The sequence below is a fragment of the Zingiber officinale genome, chromosome 10B (genome assembly GCF_018446385.1).
Source record: "Zingiber officinale cultivar Zhangliang chromosome 10B, Zo_v1.1, whole genome shotgun sequence".
Lineage (NCBI taxonomy): Eukaryota > Viridiplantae > Streptophyta > Magnoliopsida > Zingiberales > Zingiberaceae > Zingiber > Zingiber officinale.
In genome coordinates this window covers 36566509-36592079 of record NC_056005.1, presented here as the reverse complement: position 1 = coordinate 36592079, position 25571 = coordinate 36566509, and the positions used below count along the sequence as shown (strand labels likewise).

Here is a 25571-nt window from a genome sequence, read left to right as displayed (position 1 = left end):
GCATAAAAGTTAAGTCCACTCTTCTCATGTCAATCCATTGCAGCAAAAAGGTATTCCATCAGCCCACACGGCTGACCCACGACCTTATGTGACTTCTCATGTCAATCTAGCACTACATATACATATATGATTGAGCCAGGCATTCGAGCTGACATAATTTGGAATGCAATTGTTAAATGAGTGACATGAATTTATTTATTTAATATGTAATTTAAATTTTAAAAACTTTTAAACCTCATAATGATTTGAAATAAATTTTAAACCGTGTAAAACCTTTTTCAATAGCCGATGAGCATCTAACGAGAATAGAACATTTCAGTTTTTTGGTGATAAAGATAATAATTAGGTGTGACACTATAATGTTATGACAACTTGCCGTTTCTGAATTATCATCTACTCCCCTTAACTATTGTGAGGCGCAGTGAACAAAAAACATGAAGATATTTATTACAAGTTACAGAATATGATGGATCTTACCAGATCTTGACGCTGACATTAGATTAAGGGCCAAGAAACAATTAAATTACATGTGCCTTGACTGAGTTGGTAATACAATTCTATATAAATTGGATTAGCACAGAGTTATATACATCCAGTTAATAAAGTTCCACATGCCATAACATTCAATGACAAATCATACGTGCTCATATTATAACATCAAATTAATCAAAATCATTAGCAAGAACTAGGTTAATTATTGCTTTTATCTTGTACAACAAAATTACTATGTGAAACACACAAACTGCAAGTAATTTAAAATTAGAAATTTATTTATTAAATGCAAGAGCAAATATTTGGCAACAAAAAAATATTTTGAAACGCATTTTCACCTAGAGAAACGAGTAGTTTGCAACAAAAACATGGACTATTAGCCATTTTAAAAACAATAAATGTAGTGACATTTGGCAAAAAGAATAATATCTTAAGGGCCCCCTCAAACTACATGGTAGAATTATTAGCAACATGAAAGAAAAGAACTAGAGAACAATTCTGTTTGTATTCCTATAGACCAAATGTATTTCTATGTATTTCCCTTAATTTATTGGCTATTCTGGATAGAATATTTCCACATATAGCAATGACATACAAATGTCTTAACAGATTTACAAATGCCATGCTATATGGTTAGAACAAGTGATCAGACTCACAACCTCATGATGCCGTAAGGAGAAACAGAATGCAATGATCATAAGACAACATGGTTAGAAATTGCTACCCATTTATGCCCGCACGAACTCTAAGCATATCTGTGCGCTTGCTTCTTTCCATCACGTCCACTAACCAGTTGATAGCAGATTTAATTCCTATTCTGCAGATATGAAGGGAAGTATCAAAGATAAGACAGTTCAGAGCAACTCCACAAATGATTAAATGCATTTCTAAAAAATAATAATAATTAGACTTTATTGCAAGAAGGCTGAAGTCATCATATTGTGCAAGTAGCAGATACCTGGTCATCTAGTGAAGTTCATAGTAAGAATAAATCGTTTAACAAGGACTCTAATCTCCCAAAACATATTATCCAAAACCTTGGTAAACATATGCCAATTGAATGTCCAGGACTGACCAGGTGCCATCATATTTTCTAGATATGAAAAATTAGAGAATCAAAGAAAATCAGCTTACCCATTGAATGCAGATACAGCTTCAAACATACATAGTTTTTCATTTAACCCTTTCAGATCCAAATATCTTGCTATTTCCTCAGTTGAGACTGCTCCAGACAGGTCCTGATGATTGTAATGGTCAGAAAACCCTTATTATATAGAGCAACAAGATCACTGAAGTGACCAAGGCAATTATGATAATTTACATTGGAGGGAGGGGGGAAGGCACAAGAAAGAAAATGGTAATCTATATCTGAATCAAAATATTAAATCATGAGTATCATCAGTACCTTAGGAATGAACTGAAATTAGCTCAACTAGGAGAGCCAGAAGACAGTTTTGACACTTGATTGTCTTTATAAAAAATTAGGTCAGTTAGTGTATGGTACTGCAAAAGTACTACATCAGTATCATCCTTAAACATGCTCAACGAGTTGTGCGATATATTTGTATCTTATATTGCATATTATCCAGACAAGAGAATTGAACCTCTGTCAAACCCACATAATCCCTAGTCTATCTGAAAGTAGTGTCTTACTTCGTCACATTTGCTTTGTCAAAAGCAAAAATACACCTAAAAGACAAAGGTCATACATAGGGACAAAATAAATGTGACAACAATCCAACTTTATGTTATAAAAACATTTCCAAGATACTTAACCAAAAACATGAAGACTCCCGAATACTAATTTAAAGAACTTACTGCTAGCCATAATCCATATGAAAAAAAAAGTATTGAAATCAAAGTTCCACCACCTGCTTGTTTGCTAGTATCAGAAGTGGTGCGCCTCGTAAATCTTCATGCCTAAGTACTTTTTCTGTTCAGAAATTCAGGGTTTGTGTTAGATTTTACTATATCTCAATGGTCTGAAAAGTTTATCATAGATATTTTGCAGGACCTGAAGTGACTAAAAAGTACGACCAGATTCAATACATAATACCAATACACGTGAACTTACCTAATGCTGATTTGGAATCTTCAAATGATGATGGACAAGCAGCATCAATAACATACATTATAGCATGTGCCTCCTCATAGTATTTCTCCCAGATTGTGCGTAAACCAATCTGCCAGAATTATGACAAAACCTTTCAACTCAAACTTTAATGATCAAAAGGTAGAGGAATTCACATTCAAATCCTAACAACTAATTTTGCTAACCAAGAAGAAACTGATTCGTTCATTTACAACCTAAGACAAAGACTCTATTGAAATATACCAGTGATTCTTTGACTTGTTTGTGTAACTATAATCCTGCAATTCTACTTCCAAACGCATAGCATTTGTTGATCCTAAAAAGGATCAACTGTACAATTCGTCAACCAAATGATAGAGTTGCTGACATCCCTACATCTTTATTGGGTCGTGGAAGAAATATTTGTGAATTAAAAGACCAGCAAAGTACTACCACAAATTATGAAGAATGCTAAGAAAATTGCATTTTCTTTAAACTGCAAATTTGGATAAGCAGAACAGCAAATTAATCAACAAATATATTAAGCAAGAATAAAAAGAAAATTATGCATTAATATGATGCCAATGAATAAATCAGCACAAGCCAGGGAACTCATGACTTGATAATTACAAATAACTCCTTTTGAGCTACTAATTTAATATCATCATAAAATTGACAAATTTCCCAAAGGGCACACCAAAAGATAGGAATTTCCCATGTACACTCCAAGTCTCCCTTTTTTTTCTCCCAAAGGTGCTTTCTCTCACCTCTATTTTTCAAAAACCCTTAATATTATGAAAAAAAAAAACTTTAGATTCAGATTTTCTAGAGGGTCCAAACACTACCATTTTGAACAAATAAAGTACTATTGGATTCAGAGAATGAGATTTACTTGAATTTTTCAAGTCAAAATTAATTTTCGACAATCAAAGTGGTTAGGCCAAATACCCTGATGGCTTTTCTGTACATGAAATACAAATTTGATGGCATGTATATGTTCATGAAAAGGCACTAATTCCATCTGTGATTTTATCTCTCCATGGGTAGGTGGTCTGAGTCAACCCACTTTGATGACCTTATTGCACATGAAAAATAGCAATAAGTGCATAGACGTGTTTCTAGGATGACAGTGATTCTAAATATGGTCCTACTTTTGCATTTGTGACTTATTTAAGTTTATTGACTAAGCCACCTTGATGGCTTTCGTGAATAAGCAGACAGTTGAACTAAGGAGTGTTTTAGGGATGTGTACCCTTTGGGGAAAAAAGGTAACTTATAGCATTAGTTGGGAAATTCTCAAGTTTAGGTATGCCGTTTGGTAGATATGCTCATAAATATAACTTTTAGCAAATTTTGACATAAGAAAATCATAATTCAACACAAGCTCTAGAAACCTTCTAGATGGGCTATAAATAATTAGCATACCATAGTGTCTTCACAAGTAATCAATGATAGATTAATTAGAAGGATAATTTTAATAGCTAGGGTATAAGTACAACAATGAAAACCAAATCTCATCCCACTAGGTGGGGTAGGCTATATGGATCTTTCTATGTCATTGGGCTTTATCCCCTATTATATCATCATCAATACTTAAACAAATTTTATCTTATTTTATTATTGCTAACCAACTCTTATTTAGCCTTCCTCGTTTGATGTGCATATTTGTCATAGTTTCATATCGCATAACTGGAGCATTTATTAGCTGTCTAAGTACATATCCATAGGTGGAGTATAAGTGTTCTAAAATATTTAAAATCCCTTAATACTTTATCCAATGTACTTCTTAACAAGTACATTAAAAATATAAGATAGCAATGCTTACTCAAACTAAGGATCAATGGATAGATACACTTCGAAAAAGAGTAAGAATGGTATATATGGACATAATTCAATACATTGACATAAAAAAATGCTATATATTGTATCTATTGTCATTTTTTTAGACAGTATATACGTGTTCTATTGCACTTCTCAAGTCAAATAACTCATGAAGCTAGACTAAATATACATGTATAGTCAAACCCATGGCACCAGTTCATTACATCATGAGCCATAAATTTTATTATTATTTCAATATTAATAGGCACAGAACACACCTGACCTCCAAGATCCCAAAAAACAAGTTTTGCATTTGAAGCCTCAACTCGACCAATATTCAGCCCAACTGTTGGAACTATTCTATCAGGAGGGAGCCCTTCTGTGTTTGAGTACGATGATTTCAACTTCTCCAGTAAAGTCTGAAATTTAGGAACATTTCATAACATTTCTCAAACTCGAACAGTAATATTTCAACTGTAATCTTTAGAATGTACATAAAGAAAATGTGTTGTTCACTGAGTGAAAGAACAAGAGTGCACTGGGGAAACTTTAATAGCAAAGTTAGGAGAAAAATGCATCTTTTTGTTCATGAAGATTAACGTTTGTGGAAAAGTATTACAGTTTTCCCAGCCTTGTCGACTCCAAGAATCAGAACCCGGAATTCAGTCTTGCTGAACATATAATTCCAGAGTCCATAAAATAATGAGAACATGTCTGTTGATCTTCTTCTAACGAGCTATAATGTTAACTTTAGAGGCAAACAAAGAACCTCATATGACACACAAAAATAAAGGCAGATAACATGCCAATGTATAGCCTGCAAAAGAACACATAAAAGAGTTAAGCAACAAGTTTTAATTATGACAATACAATTTAAAGAAAATATCCATAAAGCGAAATTCACTCATTTAGCAAAGTAGGAAAATTGGAAGAATAGTAAACCTAGTGTAGATTTTGAGTCATTAGTATTTGGAACAACCTCTTCTGTTGCAACAGTGCACAATTGACCATCCATTGATACCCCGTTGACCAAATGAACCTCAGGCACTGTGACGCTCATCTCTTATCACGTTAACTTAAATACTTAGAGTCAAGGATTTTATTGCATTTTCTCAAAGAGATACTTCTTTGTCCTTCACCGAGTTATGTATGACAGTGGCAATTCTTATTTACAAGCAACAATCAAAGAAATGAATACATGACAATAAGCATTCGTTTACTTTAGTACCGTTGAGTAGAAAAGTATGTTATTAGCACTAAATTAGATCATCAACTACGATTACTATCTCCAAATTGTTCCCTTCCAAGCATACTGCTTTTGTAATTGAGAAAACATGACAGGTCAAACACCTTGCATCATGTTCCCCTCTGCCATAAATTAAGAACACGAATACGCAAGGAACAATCTGAGGAAGACAAAGGAGGTTGAGAAATCCGAATGCACGACCTAGAGAGACATCTAGCACGAAAGACGACCGAAATAGATCGATCCGGTTCGTGTAACATATAGAATAGAAAATAGATACGGATCTCGTGACACCAGAAACACGCCGAGATTCGGCTAGATCCCGCCGTAGCATGCAAAGATCAATAGAAAAAGCCTACTGGGGCAAGGGCAGGAAACATTAACACGAACTAATATTCAAAACCGCCGCCGCTCAATCAGCTCGCTACCTTCTCCGCTGCGCTCCCCTCGGTGGTGGCCAAGAGTTCGTCGAAAAGGAGGAGACCCGGCGTTGGGAAGGTCGAAGGAGACGAGAAATCTAAAACATTCTTTATTTGTAAACCCGGATAGTGTACCCAAAGAAGAAGTGAGAGTGGGTCCGAACCCCAAACCGATTCCAACGTTCCGATTCAACAGCCATCAACCCGTATGGTCTCAAGGTCTCGACTGCGTCTTATTTGACTATTAGTGTCATTTTGGCCTCTTATATTTAATTTATTTTAAAAACGCACCCACCTCTATTTTATTATTATTTTTTTTTTAATCTCCTTACCTATCTAACTACTTCTGGATGTGGACATCGAGAATATTCGTGGTAATTCACTAGCAGCTGACCTGCACGCTCAAAAACTTACTATAAAATCTACCCAAATCCTAGCTGGTTTCCAACGGTAATGCTCAATGAATCCATCGAATATCTTACCACTGTATTGTGCCCACCGTGCCGGGTCGGGAAAACGTCCTATACCTTTAATATGGAGTCAAATAATATTGATTTAAAGATTTCTATCTTTTTTTTAATAACATCGTCAGTATTTCTTAGGGTTTTATAGTTGGTCTGAAGGTCGATGAAGACTCGAGTATCGATGAGCTAGTTTTATGGAGGTTGATTGAGAGAAGATCTTAAACATAGACACTTGCAAGTACACAAAGAAGGGAGGAAGAAGAATATCAATGAGCATGTCAAAAGTCCCTAGTGTAGATTGTCCAACACTCAAATGAGTGAAATGAAGGAAATGGGTTAGAAGAATAGTAGTAGGGAATAGGGGTGGGATAGGGTCGGGATCCGTCCCGTAACCCCCTTACCCAATACCCGTCCCGATAAAAATTGGAAATTTTTTTTTCTCCCGATCCCGTACCCGAAAAGTGTTGGGACCCGAATATTCGGGATCCCGAATATTCGGGATCGAGTAGAGACCCGTAAGAATATCCCGAAAAATATTTTTTAAAAAAAAAAATCTATAGAGACTCAAACAATTTTTTAGTACAATACAAATAAATTAAAACGATTTCGTGGTACATAACCATTAAAAGCTAAAATATCTTCCTAGGACATCATAAATATATTAAAACTAATAAAAAAAACTAAAACTACTACTTAGTTTATACTTTATACCTAATACAAGAAAATTCAAAAATAGAAGTTGTCATGTCAACCATTGTATCAATAATGAATTGATGATATGGTGACCTTAGTCCTTAGAAATGCTTGGATTCAACTTACAGAAAAAAAGATCATAAAAATTATTCTTTATATCATTTTATCAGTTTTCATATGCTAAAATAAACTAATTGATTATCTTCTTCACACATTGTCAATAAATTATTTAGAAACAAAATTATGATGAAGTATGAGAAAAATGAAGAGAAAAAAATAAACATAATAGTTAGATGCTTAAAATATAAAAAAATATAATATAAAAAATAAATATTTTTAATATAAAAAACAATATTATAATATAATCGGGTCGGGACGGGATTTCCGTCGGGAGAAAAAAAATTCCCGATCCCTTTCCCGATAGTGATTGGGATAGGAAAAATCCCGAACCTTCGGGTCGGGAAAATGTCGGGTCGAGATATTTTCGGCTCGGAAATTGGATGGGATTCGGGAAGGGTCTGGATTTTCGTGATTTTTTCCAACCCTAGTAGGGAATAAGTTTTTCACGATAAAAACGTATACTTCACCAGCGGGGGCAAAACCTTCTTATAGTACTTTGTAATTCCCGCATTTAATAAATATCTTGATTAAATATCATATCAAAATAAGTAAAATATTTTATCAATGTATTTTTACATTATTAAGCAATCTCGCCCATATATTACTAGTATTTCATATTTATATCAATATAATGGCCTACATGTTTTTGACTATAAGGAACTAGAGCGCTGAACACGCTTATGCACAACGGAAGCTATCTAATTCCTTCCAAGAGATTCATACGAAGGGAAAGAAAAATATACTAAGTTTTTCATAAGATTATCAGAGGATTATACCTTTGGTGCGTGCTCACAGACTCCAGACATCTTGGATCTCAGCACGATCACACTTTCACGCCTCTACGGCATCCACACGAACAAGCGTTCGTTTGTCTCACAAACTCACAAAATGGAGATAAGTTGTGCTAGCAACCTAGAGAAAGGATTTCTACCAAGAGAGGAGAAGAGCAAGGAGAATGAAGAACTATCTCAAAAATGAAGAGAAAATTGCTTAAGTGTTTCATACAATAAAAACACTTAATTAGCATTAATAGTGTAACGCCCAGAAATTCTCAAACCAATTTTAGAAATATTCTACGATTTTTCTAGAATTTTAGGATATTTTTACAGAATTTTTAGAGTAGCGGAAGTAGCAAAAACAAATAGAAACATAAATAGCTTAAGCGGGAATTGAACCCGAGACCTAGCAAACTCTATGTCTTATAGGGTGACTCTAGTAACCAAGTGAACCCAGCAAGGCCGTGCTGAAAGAAAAGGGAATCAATTATATTTATGTTATAGTTGGGCCGAATTACCCACTTAATATAAATAGGGAAATAATTAAGTGAGGGCTTATTTTGGATCGGGATTTCTTCCTCTCCTCACCCTCACGCTGCCTCTCCCTTCTCTGCTTCTCTCGGAGCACCAAGCCCCAAGGGCTAGGGTTCCGTCCCAAAGGCTTCAAGAACACCTTCCGGCGACGACTCCAGCACGAGAACGTTCCTCTCCGCGAGAAGGGCACGTAGACGCGAGGAGATCGACGAAGAGATCTTCTCCACCGGAAATCTAGCGTTTAGATTTGTAAGAAACTTCGAGCAGGAGGTAAGAAACCCCTCACCTACAGTATAAGTAGCTCTTTGTACGTTTTATGCATTAGTTTAGTCATATGTAGAATTTTCAGTATATAGGGTGTGAATTAGTGCACACCAAGTGGTGGCTTTAATGCTTACTCAGTAAAATGCCACCATAGGCATTTCAATAGTTTAGATAAATGCAGTAGAAGCATTTTATAGCACATTTAGTCTTGCTACAGCTGTTATGGGACTACGGTCCAATGGGTGGGCTCCCACAGTCGCCTCTAGGTTTAGATAACCTAGTTCTAGGTTCAGATAACCTAATAAAAGCAAGATAAAGTATACTAGCTACAAATTAGTATTTTACTTTTCAGTGGCACTGTACTGGACTTTAGTTGTCCTTGGGTTAGGCTCCCATAGTCGTCCCTAGGTTTAGATAACCTAGTAAACCCTACTAGATTCGGAATTTGCAACCCCGGGTTTAGTTAGGGATGCGCGCATAGCAGGTACAGTTGCCGAGCCCATCAGCAGCATGATTATGTATTTTCATCTATTTATGATAAATAGCTTTCAAAACTTCACAATATAGTTTATGTGAATATAGAGCAGCTTAGCATCAGTTAGCAGTAGTGTAGCTTAGCTTTTATTTCAGTTTAGTTCTTATGGATCCACATGATGGTTTTACGCTTAGCTATGATTGCCATGTATCGTATGTGATTATGCCATGTTTTAGAATCCATGTTTAGCAATGTTCAGCATATATTTCAAATAGCATGTTTTAAAAGCATAAATCATATCGTATGCATGTTTTGTGAGGTAGATGGTTTCTTACTAAGCTCCCAAGCTTACAAATACTTCTTTTCCTTATACTGCAGATAAAGGTAAAGGAAAGATGGACTAGCGGAGGCTGGAGGTCAATGCTACGAAGATGTGTGTGGGCAGGAACTTGGAATGAAGACCCTTGGGAACTAGCAAATTTAAAGAATTAGAACCTTTGTTCTTTTTAATGTTTATGCACCTTTGGAATGTTTAAGAATTCTGAATTGTGAAACCATGCTTATGTCATGCCTAGAACACTAGCTAGCTTATTGATGAGTAGTAGATCATGCATAATGTTAGTGAAGACCTATTACAATGTTCTCTAGGCATTTTAGGTTTATTATATTGAGTTGTGTATGATCGAGCTCTGAAATCAGAGTTCTGCAGCGAAATCAGAAACTCCAATCGATCGACCGATCGATTGGAGGGACCTCAATCAATCGGTTGATCGATTGAGAGCTGATTCCCGCGAACAGTAAGCTTCTGGATCGACCAGCCGATCGATTGGACTAAGTTCAATCGATCAGCCGATCGATCGGAGCTATTGTCGTGAACAGTAAGCTCTGGAATCGATCACTGGATCGATCGGGGAATTAGCCTCGCGAACAGAGAGCTTCTGAATCGATCACTGGATCGATTGGTATAGCTGGATCGATCAGCCGATCGATTCATAACTTCTTCCGTGCACAGTAGCACGCTGAATCGATCAGTGGATCGATCAGATGACTCCAATCGATCAGCCGATCGATTGGAGTGTCTGATTTCAGCTGGAAGGGTCTCATTTCAGTTTTTTGAGCAAATAGAAAATTTGGGTTCCTTCCCTAGTGTATGTATGTCAATGGAAAGGTCTTTGAACCTAATCTTACAGGCTGTGATAGTCATTAGCAGAGTAAGATTTTAATCAGCACAGATTTCCGCACCTTATAGTTTAGCACAGCATAATGTAACGGTCCGGTCTCGCAGTCATAGACTAGTAGGAGGCGGGTTGTTACAGAGTGGTATCAGAGCAAAGTTCCATACTTCCTACACACAAATCAGCATTGAAGCTGCAACTTCTAAGTAAGAACATCTCTCACTTTATTTATGTTTCTTGTTTTCATGTTTAGAGATAACTAAAGCATGTTTGTTTATGATAGTATTTAACATGATAACAATAGTTACGCAATTATGATTGTATTAGTTATGTATGTCCTCTATGTCTCTAGAAATGGCACGAGGACGCCCAGCTAGAAGGGCACCAGTCACTGAGCCCCAGCATGAGGCAGGCAGTTCAGTGCCTCCTCCAGACCTTACAGCAGTAGTGGCTCAGTTACAGCAGCAACTAGCTGAACAGCAACAGGAAATAGCCACTTTAAGGGCTAATCAGCAGAACACTCCCACTGTCACTCTAGAGCCTAACCTAGCAACTCCAGTAGTGATAGAAGTTCCACCAGTCCAACCTGTAGCACCAGTGGCCCCAGCAGCAGGGACACAGAGAGAAGCCTATCTGATCCAATGACAGAAAGTCAAGCCAGAGAATTTCTCAGGCACCAGTGAACCATGGGATGCTCAAGCCTGGTTCAAAACACTGGAGAGTACGATGGAGCTTCTGGACTGGCCAGAACATGAGAAGGTGAAGTGCGCCTCTTTCTGTCTGACAGGAGACGCACGTATGTGGTGGGAGAAAGTTAAAGCGAAGCACCCAGTGAATCAGATGACATGGGCTGACTTCGAAAAGGAATTCTTCGAGAAGTTCTTCCACATGCAGGTCACAAACCGCCACTTCGACGAGTTCACTGAGTTTCGTTAGGGCAACCTTTCAGTGGAGGAGGCCGTGAGGAAATTCAACAGACTGGCTCGTCTATGCCCTGAACTAGTCAGCACTGAAAGGGAACGAGTCCGGTTGATGCTCAAGATGTTAAGGCCGTTAATAGCAATGAATGTGGCCAGCGGTGTCCGTAGGCCGCAAACCACAGAAGAACTAGTGAGCAGTGCTTTAACCACCGAGCATTACCAGAACAGTATCAAGCAGCAGAAGCAAGTCCTCTCAGAGTCGAAAGGCCAAGGAGACTCAGGTACTCAGAAACACCAGGGTCACAGCTCCCACGGCTCTAATTGGAAAGGGAACTCCAGCAACAAACGCAAACCAAGGAGTTACCCAAAAGGAGGACCAGCTAGTAAACAGCCCAGCTATCCCAAGTGTTCCACTTGTGGAAAATTTCATCCAGGAGTTTGTCGCAAGGGCACTCGAGGATGTTTCAAATGTGGCCAGGAAGGGCATATGGCTAAACAATGCCCAAACAAGACCAGCTTGCCTCCACCACAACCGATTCAGTACGAAGTCAAGCCAGCCCAATTACACCAGATGCAGGCTGCTTTAGACGGTTCACACATCAGCCAGGGCAGACTAGAAGCCCCCTCAGCCATGACGAATGCGAGGATCTACTCACTCACCAGAGAGGACGTAGCGAATGCCTCGACAGTTGTTACAGGTCAGATTAGTATTTTACAGCAAAGTGCAACTGTCTTATTCGATACTGGGGCAACTCATTCTTATATATCCAGGGCATTCGTCGAAAAGTTGGCGATACCTCCAGAGGTACTCAGCAGTCAGTTCTTGACGACGCTACCTTCGGGAGAGATTATGGCGTCCACGCACTGGCTCCGAGCAGTGTCGATCATCATAGCAAACAGAGAGCTTTTTGGTGATCTGATAGTATTAGATATGGCTGACTACGACGTCATCTTGGGGAATGGACTTTCTGATGAAGTACGGCGCCTCCATAGAGTGCTGTAAACAGAGAGTTGTATTCCAACCCGAAGCAGGAGTGCAGTTTGGGTTCATCGGTGAATCAAAGAGGAAGGCCAAGAAATTTCTCTCAGCTCTGAAAGCACAGAAACTAATGGATTCAGGATGTATGGGGTTCTTAGCACATGTAGTCAGTACCAGCCAGGACAAGAACCGAAAGCTAGAGGAGGTCCAAGTCGTATGTGACTACCCAGCAGTCTTCCCTGAGGAATTACCAGGCCTAGCACCAGACAGGGAGATAGAATTTGAGATAGAGCTCATACCCGGTATAAATCCCATCTCCAAAGCACCCTATCGCATGGCTCCGGCCGAACTGAAAGAACTTCATGAGCAATTGCAGAAGCTGCTCGACAAGGGCTTCATACGCTCTAGTCACTCACCATGGGGAGCGCCTATATTGTTCGTGAAGAAGAAGGACGGGAGCATGCGCCTGTGTATAGACTACCGGGCACTAAACCAAGTCACGATTAAGAACAAGTATCCTCTTCCCAGAATAGATGACCTGTTTGATCAGTTAAAGGGAGCAGTAGTGTTCTCTAAAATATACCTCAGATCGGGATATCACCAGGTGAAAGTTAAAGAAAGTGATATACCCAAGACGGCTTTCAGGACTAGATACGGACATTATGAGTTCGTAGTCATGCCCTTTGGCGTGACGAACGCTCCAGCTACTTTCATGGACTTCATGAACAGAGTATTCAGGGAATACTTAGATAAGTTTGTTATCGTGTTCATCGATGATATTCTTATCTATTCCAGAACTCAGGAAGAACATGCAGCGCACCTGAAATTAGTATTGCAGATGTTAGATAGAACCCTAGAGCCAATCATTTGATGATTGTATTTTGGACTTATTGTATCATATTCTATATAAATAAAGACATTTGGTTTTTGGTTATTATACTTACTTGTATTGGTGCCAAATAAACTAATTATAATAACATCCTTGAGTAGACGGTTCTCACCTATATCAATCGGTTAGTTGAACCGATAGTGAGATGATATAGGGAACACTACTCTTAATCATTCCTAGTCGAGTATTAACATTCAGGGACAATGTTAATGCAATAAGACTAGCATGTAGGTCAACTCGATGACTTGATCTCACAAGTCATAGATATAGAGATATCAAGTTGACACATGGGTATGCATTAGAGAATGTATACTGAATGACCCGCCATGAGAAAGTATCATGGATCGTTATATGAGTGTCATATACTTTCTCATGTGGCTATTAGTATGACTACTAGTCCTTAGACCTGAAGTCACCATGGTTCCCTACATAAGGAGTTATGTACTTTGGTTTCGTCAAACATCACCCGTAACTGGGTGGACCATAAAGGCAATTACTGGGTATGTAACAAATTATGCAGAGGGATGTGAGTGATGTAGATGAGATCTATCCCTCCTATATGACGGGAGTGACATCGGTATTCTTGATAGAGTGAGACCACGAAGTGCATGGCCATGCCCAAATGAATCAATATAGGATATTGAGCTCATTTGATTGAGTGAGTCTACTTGGAGTTCAAGATTTAGATTGATTAGAGGATGACACGGTCTATGCCTCACATTGATCAATCTAGATGTCTAGGATAGAAGGACACTTGTCATATATTGTGAGGAGTCACAATTAGTAGTCACAAGGTGATGTTGGATCTCAACATTCTTGTAACTTGGGTAGTAATGATGTATTGCTAGATACCGCTCATTACTTATGTTTCTAAATGAGTTTAGGGGCATTGCCAACGTTACAAGAACCTATTGGGTCACACACAATGAACAAGTGGATGGAGATTAGGTTCATATGATGAACCAAGAGGATTAGATTCATTTGATGAATCAAATTGGATTAAGAGTAATCCTAATTGGGCTAATTGAGTTGGACTCAAGTTGATTCATGTGTTCAATGAGTCTAATTTAGATTATGACTCATTGAATCAATTTAATTAAATGAATTAGATTCATTATATTAAATTAGCTTGAATTAAATGGTTGGATTAGATCAACCATGAGAGAGATTAAGTCAAGTTTGACTTGACTTGAGAGGAAGATGAAGAGTCAAGTTTGACTTGACTTTATGCCACTTCATTGGTGAGTTGGCATTAAGTGGGTCAATGATGATGCTCCACATCATCATGGTTACTTAAGTGAAGTGTCACCTCATGAGACTTACCAAGAGTTGTGACTCTTGGTATCCCATGGAGGTTACAAACCACTTAATTAGATGAAAAGAGTTTCATTTTGCAAGAGTAACTCTCATTCAAGTGATCTTCCTCCTCCTAAGCTCTCTTCTTGCCCCTTCTCTTCTCTTGGTCGTGGGTTTCAAGCAAGGGAGAAGAAAAGAGAGTGAATCTAATCCAAGAAGAAAGGTTAGTGAAAGTCACATAGAGATTTTAGAGAAGTGTGTTCTCTTCTTTTCCTTTCTTCTTCTTCCAATCCTACCCGAGAGCCCTAGAGAGTGCTAGCACACTTGTGGTGCTCTCTTCTCCATCCTTGTGTGTTAGAGAACACATCTTGTTCGTGTGGATACTTCTAGAGGATTGTCTACGTTGACAATCACGAGATCCGGCATACCTTGGACGAGCGGGATTCGCGAAGGGCACGCATCGAAGGTATAAAATGTTTTTCCTTTGTAGATCTACTGTACATCATAGTTTGAAACTCGTACTCATATTTTCAAAAGTTTTCTTCGCACGGATCCAATGGCTAAGGGGTTTCGGGGTTTCCGCGACGCGAAAAAGCGGTTTTCGCGGCCCGAAAAACCCAACAGTGGTATCAGAGCCACGTGCGAAGCGAGTACGAGTTTAGATTCGTATTTTTATGAAAAATATGGATCTGTAAACTTTCTGTAATTTTATGGTTTTTAGAGTTTTTATGGGTATTTTTCTCGTAGAAGCGAAGCACAAGTGTTTCGGCACTTGTAGGCTTCGACTACCGAGAAGAAATTTCCAAAACGGCAAAGTTTCGCCCCAAAATTTATTAGGATAGCGGGCTTAGGCGCTATTAGATCGCAAAGGAACCCTCGCGATGGTTAGATCGCGGGTAGGGGTGCTGCCCCTGGCCCCGCAAGGGGATTCGTTCCGCGATTGCGCCCGAAAACGCTAAACGGGACCGCCAGGAAAATTTTACTCATAAAATTGTAAAAATTATAAAAAAAATTACATAAAATTATGAAAATATATAATTTTGAATTATATATTAATTTTGTGATAGTCATGGCCCAAAAAGACCCAATGTGATTGGATTTGTGTTGTAATTCATAATACGACCTGCGTGCCGTCATGTGATGTGTGTGCTGTATTTTGATTCACGACCTGCGCGTCGTGCCTTCTATTTTATTCTTGTTGTAAATTAGATTTATACTCGAATGTAACTCGAGTTTCTAAAATTGTAATGTACAAAAATTGGAGCGGTGGAAGATCCACTCGAGACGGAGTTACGAGGAAGGAGCTTGAGAAGCTATTGACCTTAGGTTGACCATCCGATCTTCTCATTGGCTTGAGAAGATCGTAGTAGGGTCATGACATAATCACAAAATTATTTGATTAATTATTTAATTAATTATTTTGTGTGTATGTGATGCATGCTAGTTAATTAAGTAATTAATTAGTGTCTTACGATTAGATTAGATCTAAGTCGTGCACATGATGCACCCTTCGATTAGATTAGATCTATCGAGTATATGATACGCATCATCGTTTAGATTAGATCTAAATCACGTCAACTCGTAATGCCTACCATGCCGTGATACCTACCACTACCTCGATCGCATGTTGTTGTTGAATCTGCCAAAGCAGAGCAACACATACTATCTTGGTAGGGTACAGAGGGACAATCTTGATCCCGCCTATCAACGCATGGGTGAGTACAACTCAATTAGATTGAGTATTCCTAGTTAACTCGGTTGGACCGAGTATAACTATAGGCATTCTTCCAACGGTTGGAAAGATAGGTCAAAATCACATATATATTAACTCTCGGGCGTATTAGCCAAAGCTAACTCGAGTTTTAATATAAATGCGGGTTTTGATCCTATAAACAAGAGTTGCATAGAGATGTAATTGGTAATCGTTACCTATCGATCATACTAAATCTTGGGCGTATTAGCCAAAACTAACTCAAGGGTTAGTATGATGTGGATCTTGTCCCACATGAATTATAGAATTCAGTGGGAGCATCATTTAGTTAAAGGCCTAATTAAATGATTAAGAATATGATATTTATTTCTACATTTATTTCTGTTGTAGAATTGTCATGACGTCAAATACGAACACTTTCTCTCTGCGATCTGTCCTTAAGAAGGACAAGCTCAACGGAGCAAATTTCCTGGACTGGTACAGGAACCTGAGAATAGTTCTCACCCAAGAACGTAAACTGTACGCCCATTCCGGAGGCTCCTCCTGCCACTTCCACGCGAGCAGACCGAGATGCTTACAAGAAGCATCAAGATGACGCATTAGATGTGTCCTGTCTTATGCTTGCAACCATGAACTCTGAGCTTCAGAAGCAACATGAGTTGATGGGCGATTACGATATGGTTGAACACCTTTGTCACCTATATCAAGGACAAGCAAGGCACTGGAAGAGGAACTCCAAAGAATACCTAGAAGATCTTAAGAAGAAGAGAAATAAGATTTCTACTTCAGGTATACATGTTATAGAAGTCAACCTCTCTATTTCTTTATCGTGGGTATTAGATACCGGATATGTTTCGCATATTTGTACTAATGTACAAGCGCTGATAAATAGCAGGGCATTGACGAAGGGTGAGATAGACCTACGAGTAGGCAATGGAGTGTTGGTGCAACCTTAGGTCAAGGTTGACCTGGTTGACCTGACTCGAGTTGACCTGACTCGAGTTGTGTTTTGATGTTTGATGATGTTTGACGAGAAAAGAGTTGTATTCTTGATGTTTGACAAGAATAGGTGTTTGGGAGATTGTAGGTGCAACCTTAGGTCAAGGTTGACCTGGTTGACCTGATTCGGGAAAAGTCCAAGCAGAAGCTTGGCACGAAAAAGTCCAAGTACCGAGACTTGGCACGGGAAAAGTCCAAGGTGAGCTTGGCACTGGAAAGTCCAAGTATGGAGACTTGGCACGGAAAAGTCCAAACAGGAAGTTTGGCACGGGAGAAGTCCCGTGAGGGAAGCCAGGCATGGAAATCGGTGAGTGAAGCTGTGAAAATCCTAGTGAGTGAAGCTAGGTGAAAGTGGAAGTCCCGGTGAGTGAAGCCGCATTCGGAAAGTCCCGTGAGTGAAGTCAGCATTGAAGTCCCGTGAGTGAAGCCAGCAGATTGGAAATCCGTGAGTGAAGCCTGTGAAAACCCTAGTGAGTGAAGCTAGGTGAAAGTCCCGTGAGTGAAGCCGGAAGGAAAATCCAGATGGATCAAGGGTGATCGGACATCGTGTTGAGAAGGTCAAGTAGGTCAAGGGAGTAATCGGATACTTGACACAAGAGGAAAGCCAAGTGGGTCAAAGGGATTGACCGAACACTTGGTGGAGAATTCTAGCAGTCAAGGGAGTGACCAGATGTTAGAATGATGAACCAACATGTCAAGGTTGACCGGATGTTGGTGTAGAAGCTCGAGGTTTAGGGTCGGAGTTTGGATCGGTCCGGGACCGATCTGATACATCGGATAGCCCGACGGTCACCAAATCGATCAGGAACCATCCAAGAGTATCAGAGTTATCTGATCGGTCGGGAGACCGATCAGACAACGATCAGGAGGCGCAAATATTCGGGAGAAGAGAAGCCTGATCGATCTACGGACCGATCAGGAGGTTACCTGATCAGTCTGTGGACCGATCAGGAGGTTCCCTGATCGGTCCATGGACCGATCAGAGACGGAACAGAAGCGAAGGATAGGGAATGGATCGGTCTGTGGACCGATCCACATGGAGCTTGATCGGTCCACAGACCGATCCAGGAACTAGCCGTTGCGACGCAACGGCTAGATTTCTTCTATATTCCTTCGTGTTTTTCTTCGCAGGTATAAAAGAAGCTACAGGGCTTCGTTGCTATAACTGCTTCCTCCTTAGAACTTCTGTTCTTGTGCTCTAGAGCTTCTGCTCTTACCTGCCATCAGAGCTTTGCTGAGCTCCTCGCAGCTGAAGCTTCGCGTGAGCTTCTCGACTGGATTTTCGTCAGCTGCTGCTGGTGTGAAGCTGCTGCTTCATCACTCCAGTCAACAAGAAAGGCAAGCAAGTGTTTCATATTGTCTTTTGCTTTCTTGTATCTGTTGTACTCCTATCTTGCTTGTGCAAGAACCATTGTGGCGAGGTTTCACCACCCAAAAGGAGTATATTGTATTAGCCGGTTCTCCGGGGACTCGTCCACCGACAGATTGGTAGGCTTCGTCCACCTTACGGACACGCCGAGGAGTAGGAGTTCATCTCCGAACCTCGTTACATCGGTTTGCTTGAGGTTTGTCTTCTTTTCCTTCGTTTCTACGTGTTATTTTCCGCTGCGCTAACCCTAGTGTGTAGAAACGCGACGATTTGGGGTCGGCTATTCACACCTCCCTCTCTAGCCTCCGTACGAAGGATCCTAACAAGTGGTATCAGAGCGAGGCGCGCTCTTCGTCGGATTAACACCCGTGGGAGCACAAGCTAGAGAATGGATCGACTCGGAGAAGACATCACGTTTCCACCCTTCTACGAGTGCTGCGACTTCGCGTATTGGAAGGTAAGAATGAGGTATTTTCTTATGACTAACCTTGAAAATTGGAGTTGTGTTCAATTAGGTTTCAAGCCTCCGATGGACAAGAAAGGAGAAACCCTAGAGAAGAAGGAGTGGAGCAAGGAGCAAATCCACCAATCAACCATCAATGATGAGGTAACGAAAATCATTGAATTTTCTTTACCTAATGATATTTTGTGTAAGATAGGAGGATACAATAATGCCAAGGAGGCTAGAGAGGGAGGTGTGAATAGCCGACCCCAAATCGTCGCGTTTCTACACACTAGGGTTAGCGCAGCGGAAAATAACTAGAAAAGACCCAAGAACGCCAGTGAAATCAGAAGCTTTTTGGGACTAGCAGGTTATTACCGAAAGTTTGTAGAGGATTTCTCCAGAATAGCCTTCCCACTGACAGCTCTTACCAGGAAAAATAGAAAATTTCAGTTGACAGAGGACTGTGAGAATAGTTTTATGGAACTCAAAAGAAGACTAACCAGTGCACCCATTCTGACTCTACCAGAAAACACAGACAACTTTGATATTTATAGTGATGCCTCTAAATTAGGACTGAGAGCAGTACTGATGCAGAATAGCAAGGTGATCGCCTATGCCTCCAGATAACTCAAGGACTATGAGAGGAACTATCCTACTCATGACCTTGAGCTTGCAGCAGTCGTCTTCGCTCTCAAAATTTGGAGACATTACTTGTATGGAGCTCAGTGTAGAGTGTATACAGATCATCAGAGTCTGAAGTATTTCTTCACTCAGAAGGATCTGAATATGCGATAGCGCAGATGGCTCGAACTGGTCAAAGACTACGACATAGACATCCTCTACCATCCAGGAAAAGCCAATAAGGTGGCAGATGCACTTAGCAGGAAGTCCAGTGCTACCTTACTATCCCTAGCAGTCATGACACCGCCCCCTACAAAGGGAGATCACAGATTTCAGTCTCGAAATTATAGTGGGACAGCTCTCTACTATGACATTAGAATCCACCTTGCTTGGTGACATCCAGACAGCTCAGGAGCAGGACCCTGAAATTCAGAAAATCAAGCAAGGGTTAGCAGAATCAGAAAGTGGAGAGTTCAGAGTGTCCGAAAGTGGGGTACTACATTTTGGTGACAGATTTTGTGTTCCAGATCAGGAGGAACTACGGAGGAAGATCCTAGACGAGGCTCACAGGACTCCTTATGCGATGCATCCTGGCTCCACCAAGATGTATCAAGACCTAAAGAAACATTTTTGGTGGTCGGGGATAAAAAGAAACATCGCTAGATATGTCAGTACCTGTCTGACCTGCCAGAGGGTCAAGGCAGAACGCCAGAAACCAGGAGGAGTTCTGCAGCCTATCCAGATCCCAGAATGGAAGTGGGAGGGTATTTCTATGGATTTCATAGTGGGACCACCCAGAACCACGAATGGTTTTGATGTCATCTGGGTAATAGTCGACAGATTGACTAAATCAGCCCACTTCTTAGCTATCAGGATATCCTACTCCATGGAACAGCTAGCTCAGTTGTATCTCAAAGAGATTGTTAGATTACATGGAGTCCCACGGACCATCATTTCAGACAGAGACAGCAGATTCACATCACACTTCTGGGAGTGTGTACAGTCAACGTTGGGCACTAAGTTAAAATTTAGCACAGCTTTCCATCCTCAGACAGATGATCAGATGGAGCGGGTGAATCAGATACTCGAAGATATGCTCCGAGCATGTGCCCTAGATTTTAAAGGAAGTTGGTGCAAATATCTGAGTTTAGCAGAATTTGCATACAATAACAGCTATCAAGCCACTATCGGCATGGCACCCTACGAGACTCTCTATGGACGGAGGTGTAGATCTCCAATCTGCTGGTATGAGAGTGGTGAACAGAAAGAACTAGAACTTCAGACAGATCTAGTAGCAGATACCACAGCAGCTATACAGTAGATCCGCTAGAGGATAGAGACAGCTCAGAGCCGCCAGAAAAGCTATGCTGATACACGGCGCAGACCCTTAGAGTTTTCATTTGGGGATTTAGTGTTCCTCAGAGTGGCTCCCATGAAGGGAGTAATGCGTTTTGGGAAGAAGGGCAAATTAAGTCCCAGATATGTGGGACCATACCTTATCACTAGAAGAGTTGGCAAGGTAGAATATGAGCTAGAGCTACCCCAGGAAATGTCAGCTATCCACAATGTATTTCATGTCTCTATGCTGAAGAAGCATACCCCAGATGCCACCCAGGTGATTGAGCCCCAGTCGGTACAAGTCTGCGAAGACCTCAGCTATGACAGTCAGCCTGTTCAGATAATAGACCGAGCAGTTAAGAAATTGCAGAACAAGGAAGTACCATTAGTAAAAGTTATTTGGCAAAATCACACAGCAGAAGAGGCAACTTGGGAGACAGAAGCAAATATGAGACAGAAGTACCCAGAGTTATTCTAAGTTCGAGGACGAACTTTTTATAAGATATGGGGGATTGTAACCCCCGAAAATTCTCAAACCAATTTTAGAAATATTCTATGATTTTTCTGGAATTTTAGGATATTTTTACAGAATTTTTAGAGTAGCGGAAGTAGCAAAAACAAATAGAAACATAAATAGCTTAAGCGGGAATTGAACCCGAGACCTAGCAAACTCTATGTCTTATAGGGTGACTCTAGTAACCAAGTGAACCCAGCAGGGCCGTGCTGAAAGAAAAGGGCATCAATTATATTTATGTTAGAGTTGGGCCGAATTACCCACTTAATATAAATAGGGAAATAATTAAGTGAGGGCTTATTTTGGATCGGGATTTCTTCCTCTCCTCACCCTCACGCCGCCTCACCCTTCTCTGCTTCTCTCGGTGCACCAAGCCCCAAGGGCTAGGGTTCCGTCCCAAAGGCTTCAAGAACACCTTCCGGCGACGACTCCAGCATGAGAACGTTCCTCTCCGCGAGAAGGGCACGTAGACGCGAGGAGATCGACGAAGAGATCTTCTCCACCGGAAATCTAGCGTTTAGATTTGTAAGAAACTTCGAGCAGGAGATAAGAAACCCCTCACCTGCAGTATAAGTAGATCTTCGTACGTTTTATGCATTAGTTTAGTCATATGTAGAATTTTCAGTATATAGGGTGTGAATTAGTGCACACCAAGTGGTGGCTTTAATGCTTACTCAGTAACATGCCAGCATAGGCATTTCAATAGTTTAGATAAATGTAGTAGAAGCATTTTATAGCACATTTAGTCTTGCTACAGCTGTTATGGGACTACGGTCCAATGGGTGGGCTCCCACAGTCGCCTCTAGGTTCAGATAACCTAGTTCTAGGTTCAGATAACCTAGTAAGAGCAAGATAAAGTATACTAGCTACAAATTAGTATTTTACTTTTCAGTGGCACTGTACTGGACTTCAGTTGTCCTTGGGTTAGGCTCCCATAGTCGTCCCTAGGTTTAGATAACCTAGTAAACCCTATTAGATTCGGAATTTGCAGCCCCGGGTTTAGTTAGGGATGCGCGCACAGCAGGTACAGTTGTCGGGCCCATCAGCAGCATGATTATGTATTTTCATCTATTTATGATAAATAACTTTCAAAACTTCACAATATAGTTTATGTGAATATAGAGCAGCTTAGCATCAGTTAGCAGTAGTGTAGCTTAGCTTTTATTTCAGTTTAGTTCTTATGGATCCACATGATGGTTTTACGCTTAGCTATGATTGCCATGTATCGTATGTGATTATGCCATGTTTTAGAATCTATGTTTAGCAATGTTCAGCATATATTTCAAATAGCATGTTTTAAAAGCATAAATCATATCGTATGCATGTTTTGTGAGGTAGATGGTTTCTTACAAAGCTCCCAAGCTTACAGATACTTCTTTTCCTTATACTGCAGATAAAGGTAAAGGAAAGATGGACTAGCAGAGGCTGGAGGTCAATGCTACGAAGATGTGTGTGGGCAGGAACTTGGAATGAAGACCCTTGGGAACTAGCAAATTTAAAGAATTAGAACCTTTGTTCTTTTTAATGTTTATGCACCTTTGGAATGTTTAAGAATTCTGAATTGTGAAACCATGCTTATGCCATGCCTAGGACACTAGCTAGCTTATTGATGAGTAGTAGATCATGCATAATGTTAGTGAAGACCTATTACAATGTTCTCTAGGTATTTTAGGTTTATTATATTGAGTTGTGTATGATCGAGCTCTGAAATCAGAGTTCTGCAGCGAAATCAGAAACTCCAATCGATCGACCGATCGATTGGAGGGACCTCAATCGATCGGTTGATCGATTGAGAGCTGATTCCCGCGAACAGTAAGCTTCTGGATCGACCAGCCGATCGATTGGACTAAGTTCAATCGATCAGTCGATCGATCGGAGCTATTGTCGCGAACAGTAAGCTCTGGAATCGATCACTGGATCGATCGGGGAATTAGCCTCGCGAATAGAGAGCTTCTGAATCGATCACTGGATCGATTGGTATAGCTGGATCGATCAGTCGATCGATTCATAACTTCTTCCGTGCACAGTAGCACGCTGAATCGATCAATGGATCGATCAGATGACTCTAATCGATCAGCCGATCGATTGGAGTGTCTGATTTCAGCTGGAAGGGTCTCATTTCAGTTTTTTGAGCAAATAGAAAGTTTGGGTTCCTTCCCTAGTGTATGTATGTCAATGGAAAGGTCTTTGAACCTAATCTTACAGGCTGTGATAGTCATTAGCAGAGTAAGATTTTAATCAGCACAGATTTCCGCACCTTATAGTTTAGCACAGCATAATGTAACAGTCCGGTCTCGCAGTCATAGACCAGTAGGAGCGGGTCGTTACAAATAGCCTTAATGAGTATTTATACTTCATTAAGGACCACACTTGAAACTCCTCATTTCAAATTCAATTTCGAAAATTGAATGAAATGAATAATTGAATTTCGAAATTTAATAAATCTCTCAATTAATCCTCACTTGAGTCCAACTTAAAAGTCTCCTTACTTGAGTCTAACTCAAGTCTAATTCACTTGAGTCAAACTCAAGTCTAATTTAATCGAGTCATACTCAATTAATCTCATGCAATTTCAAATTCAATGAATCACATTTTATTAATTTGAATTGACTCCTTGAATCTAGTTTGAATTGGACTTAATCCAACAATTAGATCCAATTGAGTCTAACTCAATAAGTTCAATTTGGATAAGACTTAATCCAATGATTCATCATATGAACCCATCTCCAAATCTACTTGTTCTTTGTGTGTGACCCAATAGGTTCTCGTAACGTTAGCAATGTACCCAAATCAACATTTAGATACATAAGCAATGAGTGATATCTAGCATGACATCATTGCTACCCAAGTGACAAAAAAAAGTCGAGATCCGACCTAACCTGTCCGTGGCTATTATCTTGTATGACTTTGTCCCTCTATCCTTGATATCTAGATTGATCAATGAACCATAGATTGTGTCATTCTCTTATCAACCTTTGTGTTTCTTGATCTCTAAGTAGACACACTCAATCAAAAAAGCTCAATATCTCATATTGACTCATTTGTGCAAGACCATGCTTTCTTGTGTCCTACTAATTAAGGGGCCTACAGATATCGCTTCCGTCATATGGAAAGGATAGATCTCATCTACATCACTCACATCCCTCCGCATAATTCATTGCATACCCAGTTATCGATTTTATTGTTTACCTTGTTACAGGTGACGTTTGCCGATACCAAAGTACACAACTCCTTATGTAGGAAATCATAACGATTTCAGGTCTAAGGACTATTCATACCAATAGTCACATGAGAATGTTTATGACACTCATATAACGATCCATGAAATATTCTCATGGCGAGTCATTCAGTATATATTCTCTAATATATACTTATGTGTTAACTTGATATCTCATATCTATGACTTATGAGATAAGTCATCCGCTGACCTACATGCTAGTCTGAACGCATTAATAATGTTCTTGTATATTAATGTTTGACTAGAAATAGTTAAGAGTAGTGTTCTATATATATCTACAATATTTCTCTATCAATTCAACCAATTGATATGCTGTAAATAAGAACCTATTATCCAAGGATATTAGTATACTTATTCAATCGGTACTGAACTGAAATAAATATAATAACTAACTTTGCCTTTTATTAATAATAATATATGATACAAAATGAGCTCTTTACAATCATCTCATAATTGATACTAGGGCTAATACTAACATTGACAACATCACACAACATTAGTTGGGGAATTTGGCTATAATATGCAAGGCTCATTGGGCTCTTTAGATTCAACCCAATTAAGGTAATAATGGATCAATACAAAGAGTCTAGTTTTGGATAATGGGGGAAGATGATTAAAAGTATAACTTGTTCATCTTATAAGGAGCTACGGAGGTGTTGGGTCCCCATGAGTTGGGAGCCTTTGTTTGGGAATTAGGAATCT

General features: G+C 39.7%; 1 protein-coding gene across 2 annotated transcripts; it reads right to left on the bottom strand.

Annotated features, from left to right (window-relative positions):
* Nucleotides 1-901: 901 nt before the first annotated feature.
* Nucleotides 902-6179, bottom strand: LOC122030180 (ADP-ribosylation factor-related protein 1-like). 2 transcript variants are annotated; one of them, XM_042589348.1, is made up of 7 exons: nt 6059-6179; nt 5004-5201; nt 4663-4803; nt 2567-2675; nt 2364-2425; nt 1627-1730; nt 902-1309 (listed from the first exon to the last, which is right to left on the bottom strand). In XM_042589348.1, exons 2-7 carry the CDS (start codon nt 5094-5096, stop codon nt 1213-1215), a joined length of 606 nt encoding a protein of 201 aa, XP_042445282.1. In that variant the 5' UTR covers nt 5097-5201; nt 6059-6179; the 3' UTR covers nt 902-1212. The 2 variants fall into 2 exon arrangements, with proteins under 2 accessions (XP_042445282.1, XP_042445283.1); XM_042589349.1 differs by having other exon boundaries at nt 6021-6127.
* Nucleotides 6180-25571: the final 19392 nt, after the last annotated feature.

What these genes read in the sequence shown, in the direction of transcription:
- LOC122030180 (XM_042589348.1), bottom strand. Translation starts at nt 5,096, where the DNA reads ATGTTCTCATTATTTTATGGACTCTGGAATTATATGTTCAGCAAGACT. An exon ending in AGATTCCAAATCAGCATTAG is followed by an intron (nt 2,426 to 2,566) that starts GTAAGTTCACGT and finishes ATTTCTGAACAG; the next exon opens with AAAAAGTACTTAGGCATGAA. An exon ending in GCTGTATCTGCATTCAATGG is followed by an intron (nt 1,310 to 1,626) that starts GTAAGCTGATTT and finishes TCATATCTGCAG; the next exon opens with AATAGGAATTAAATCTGCTA.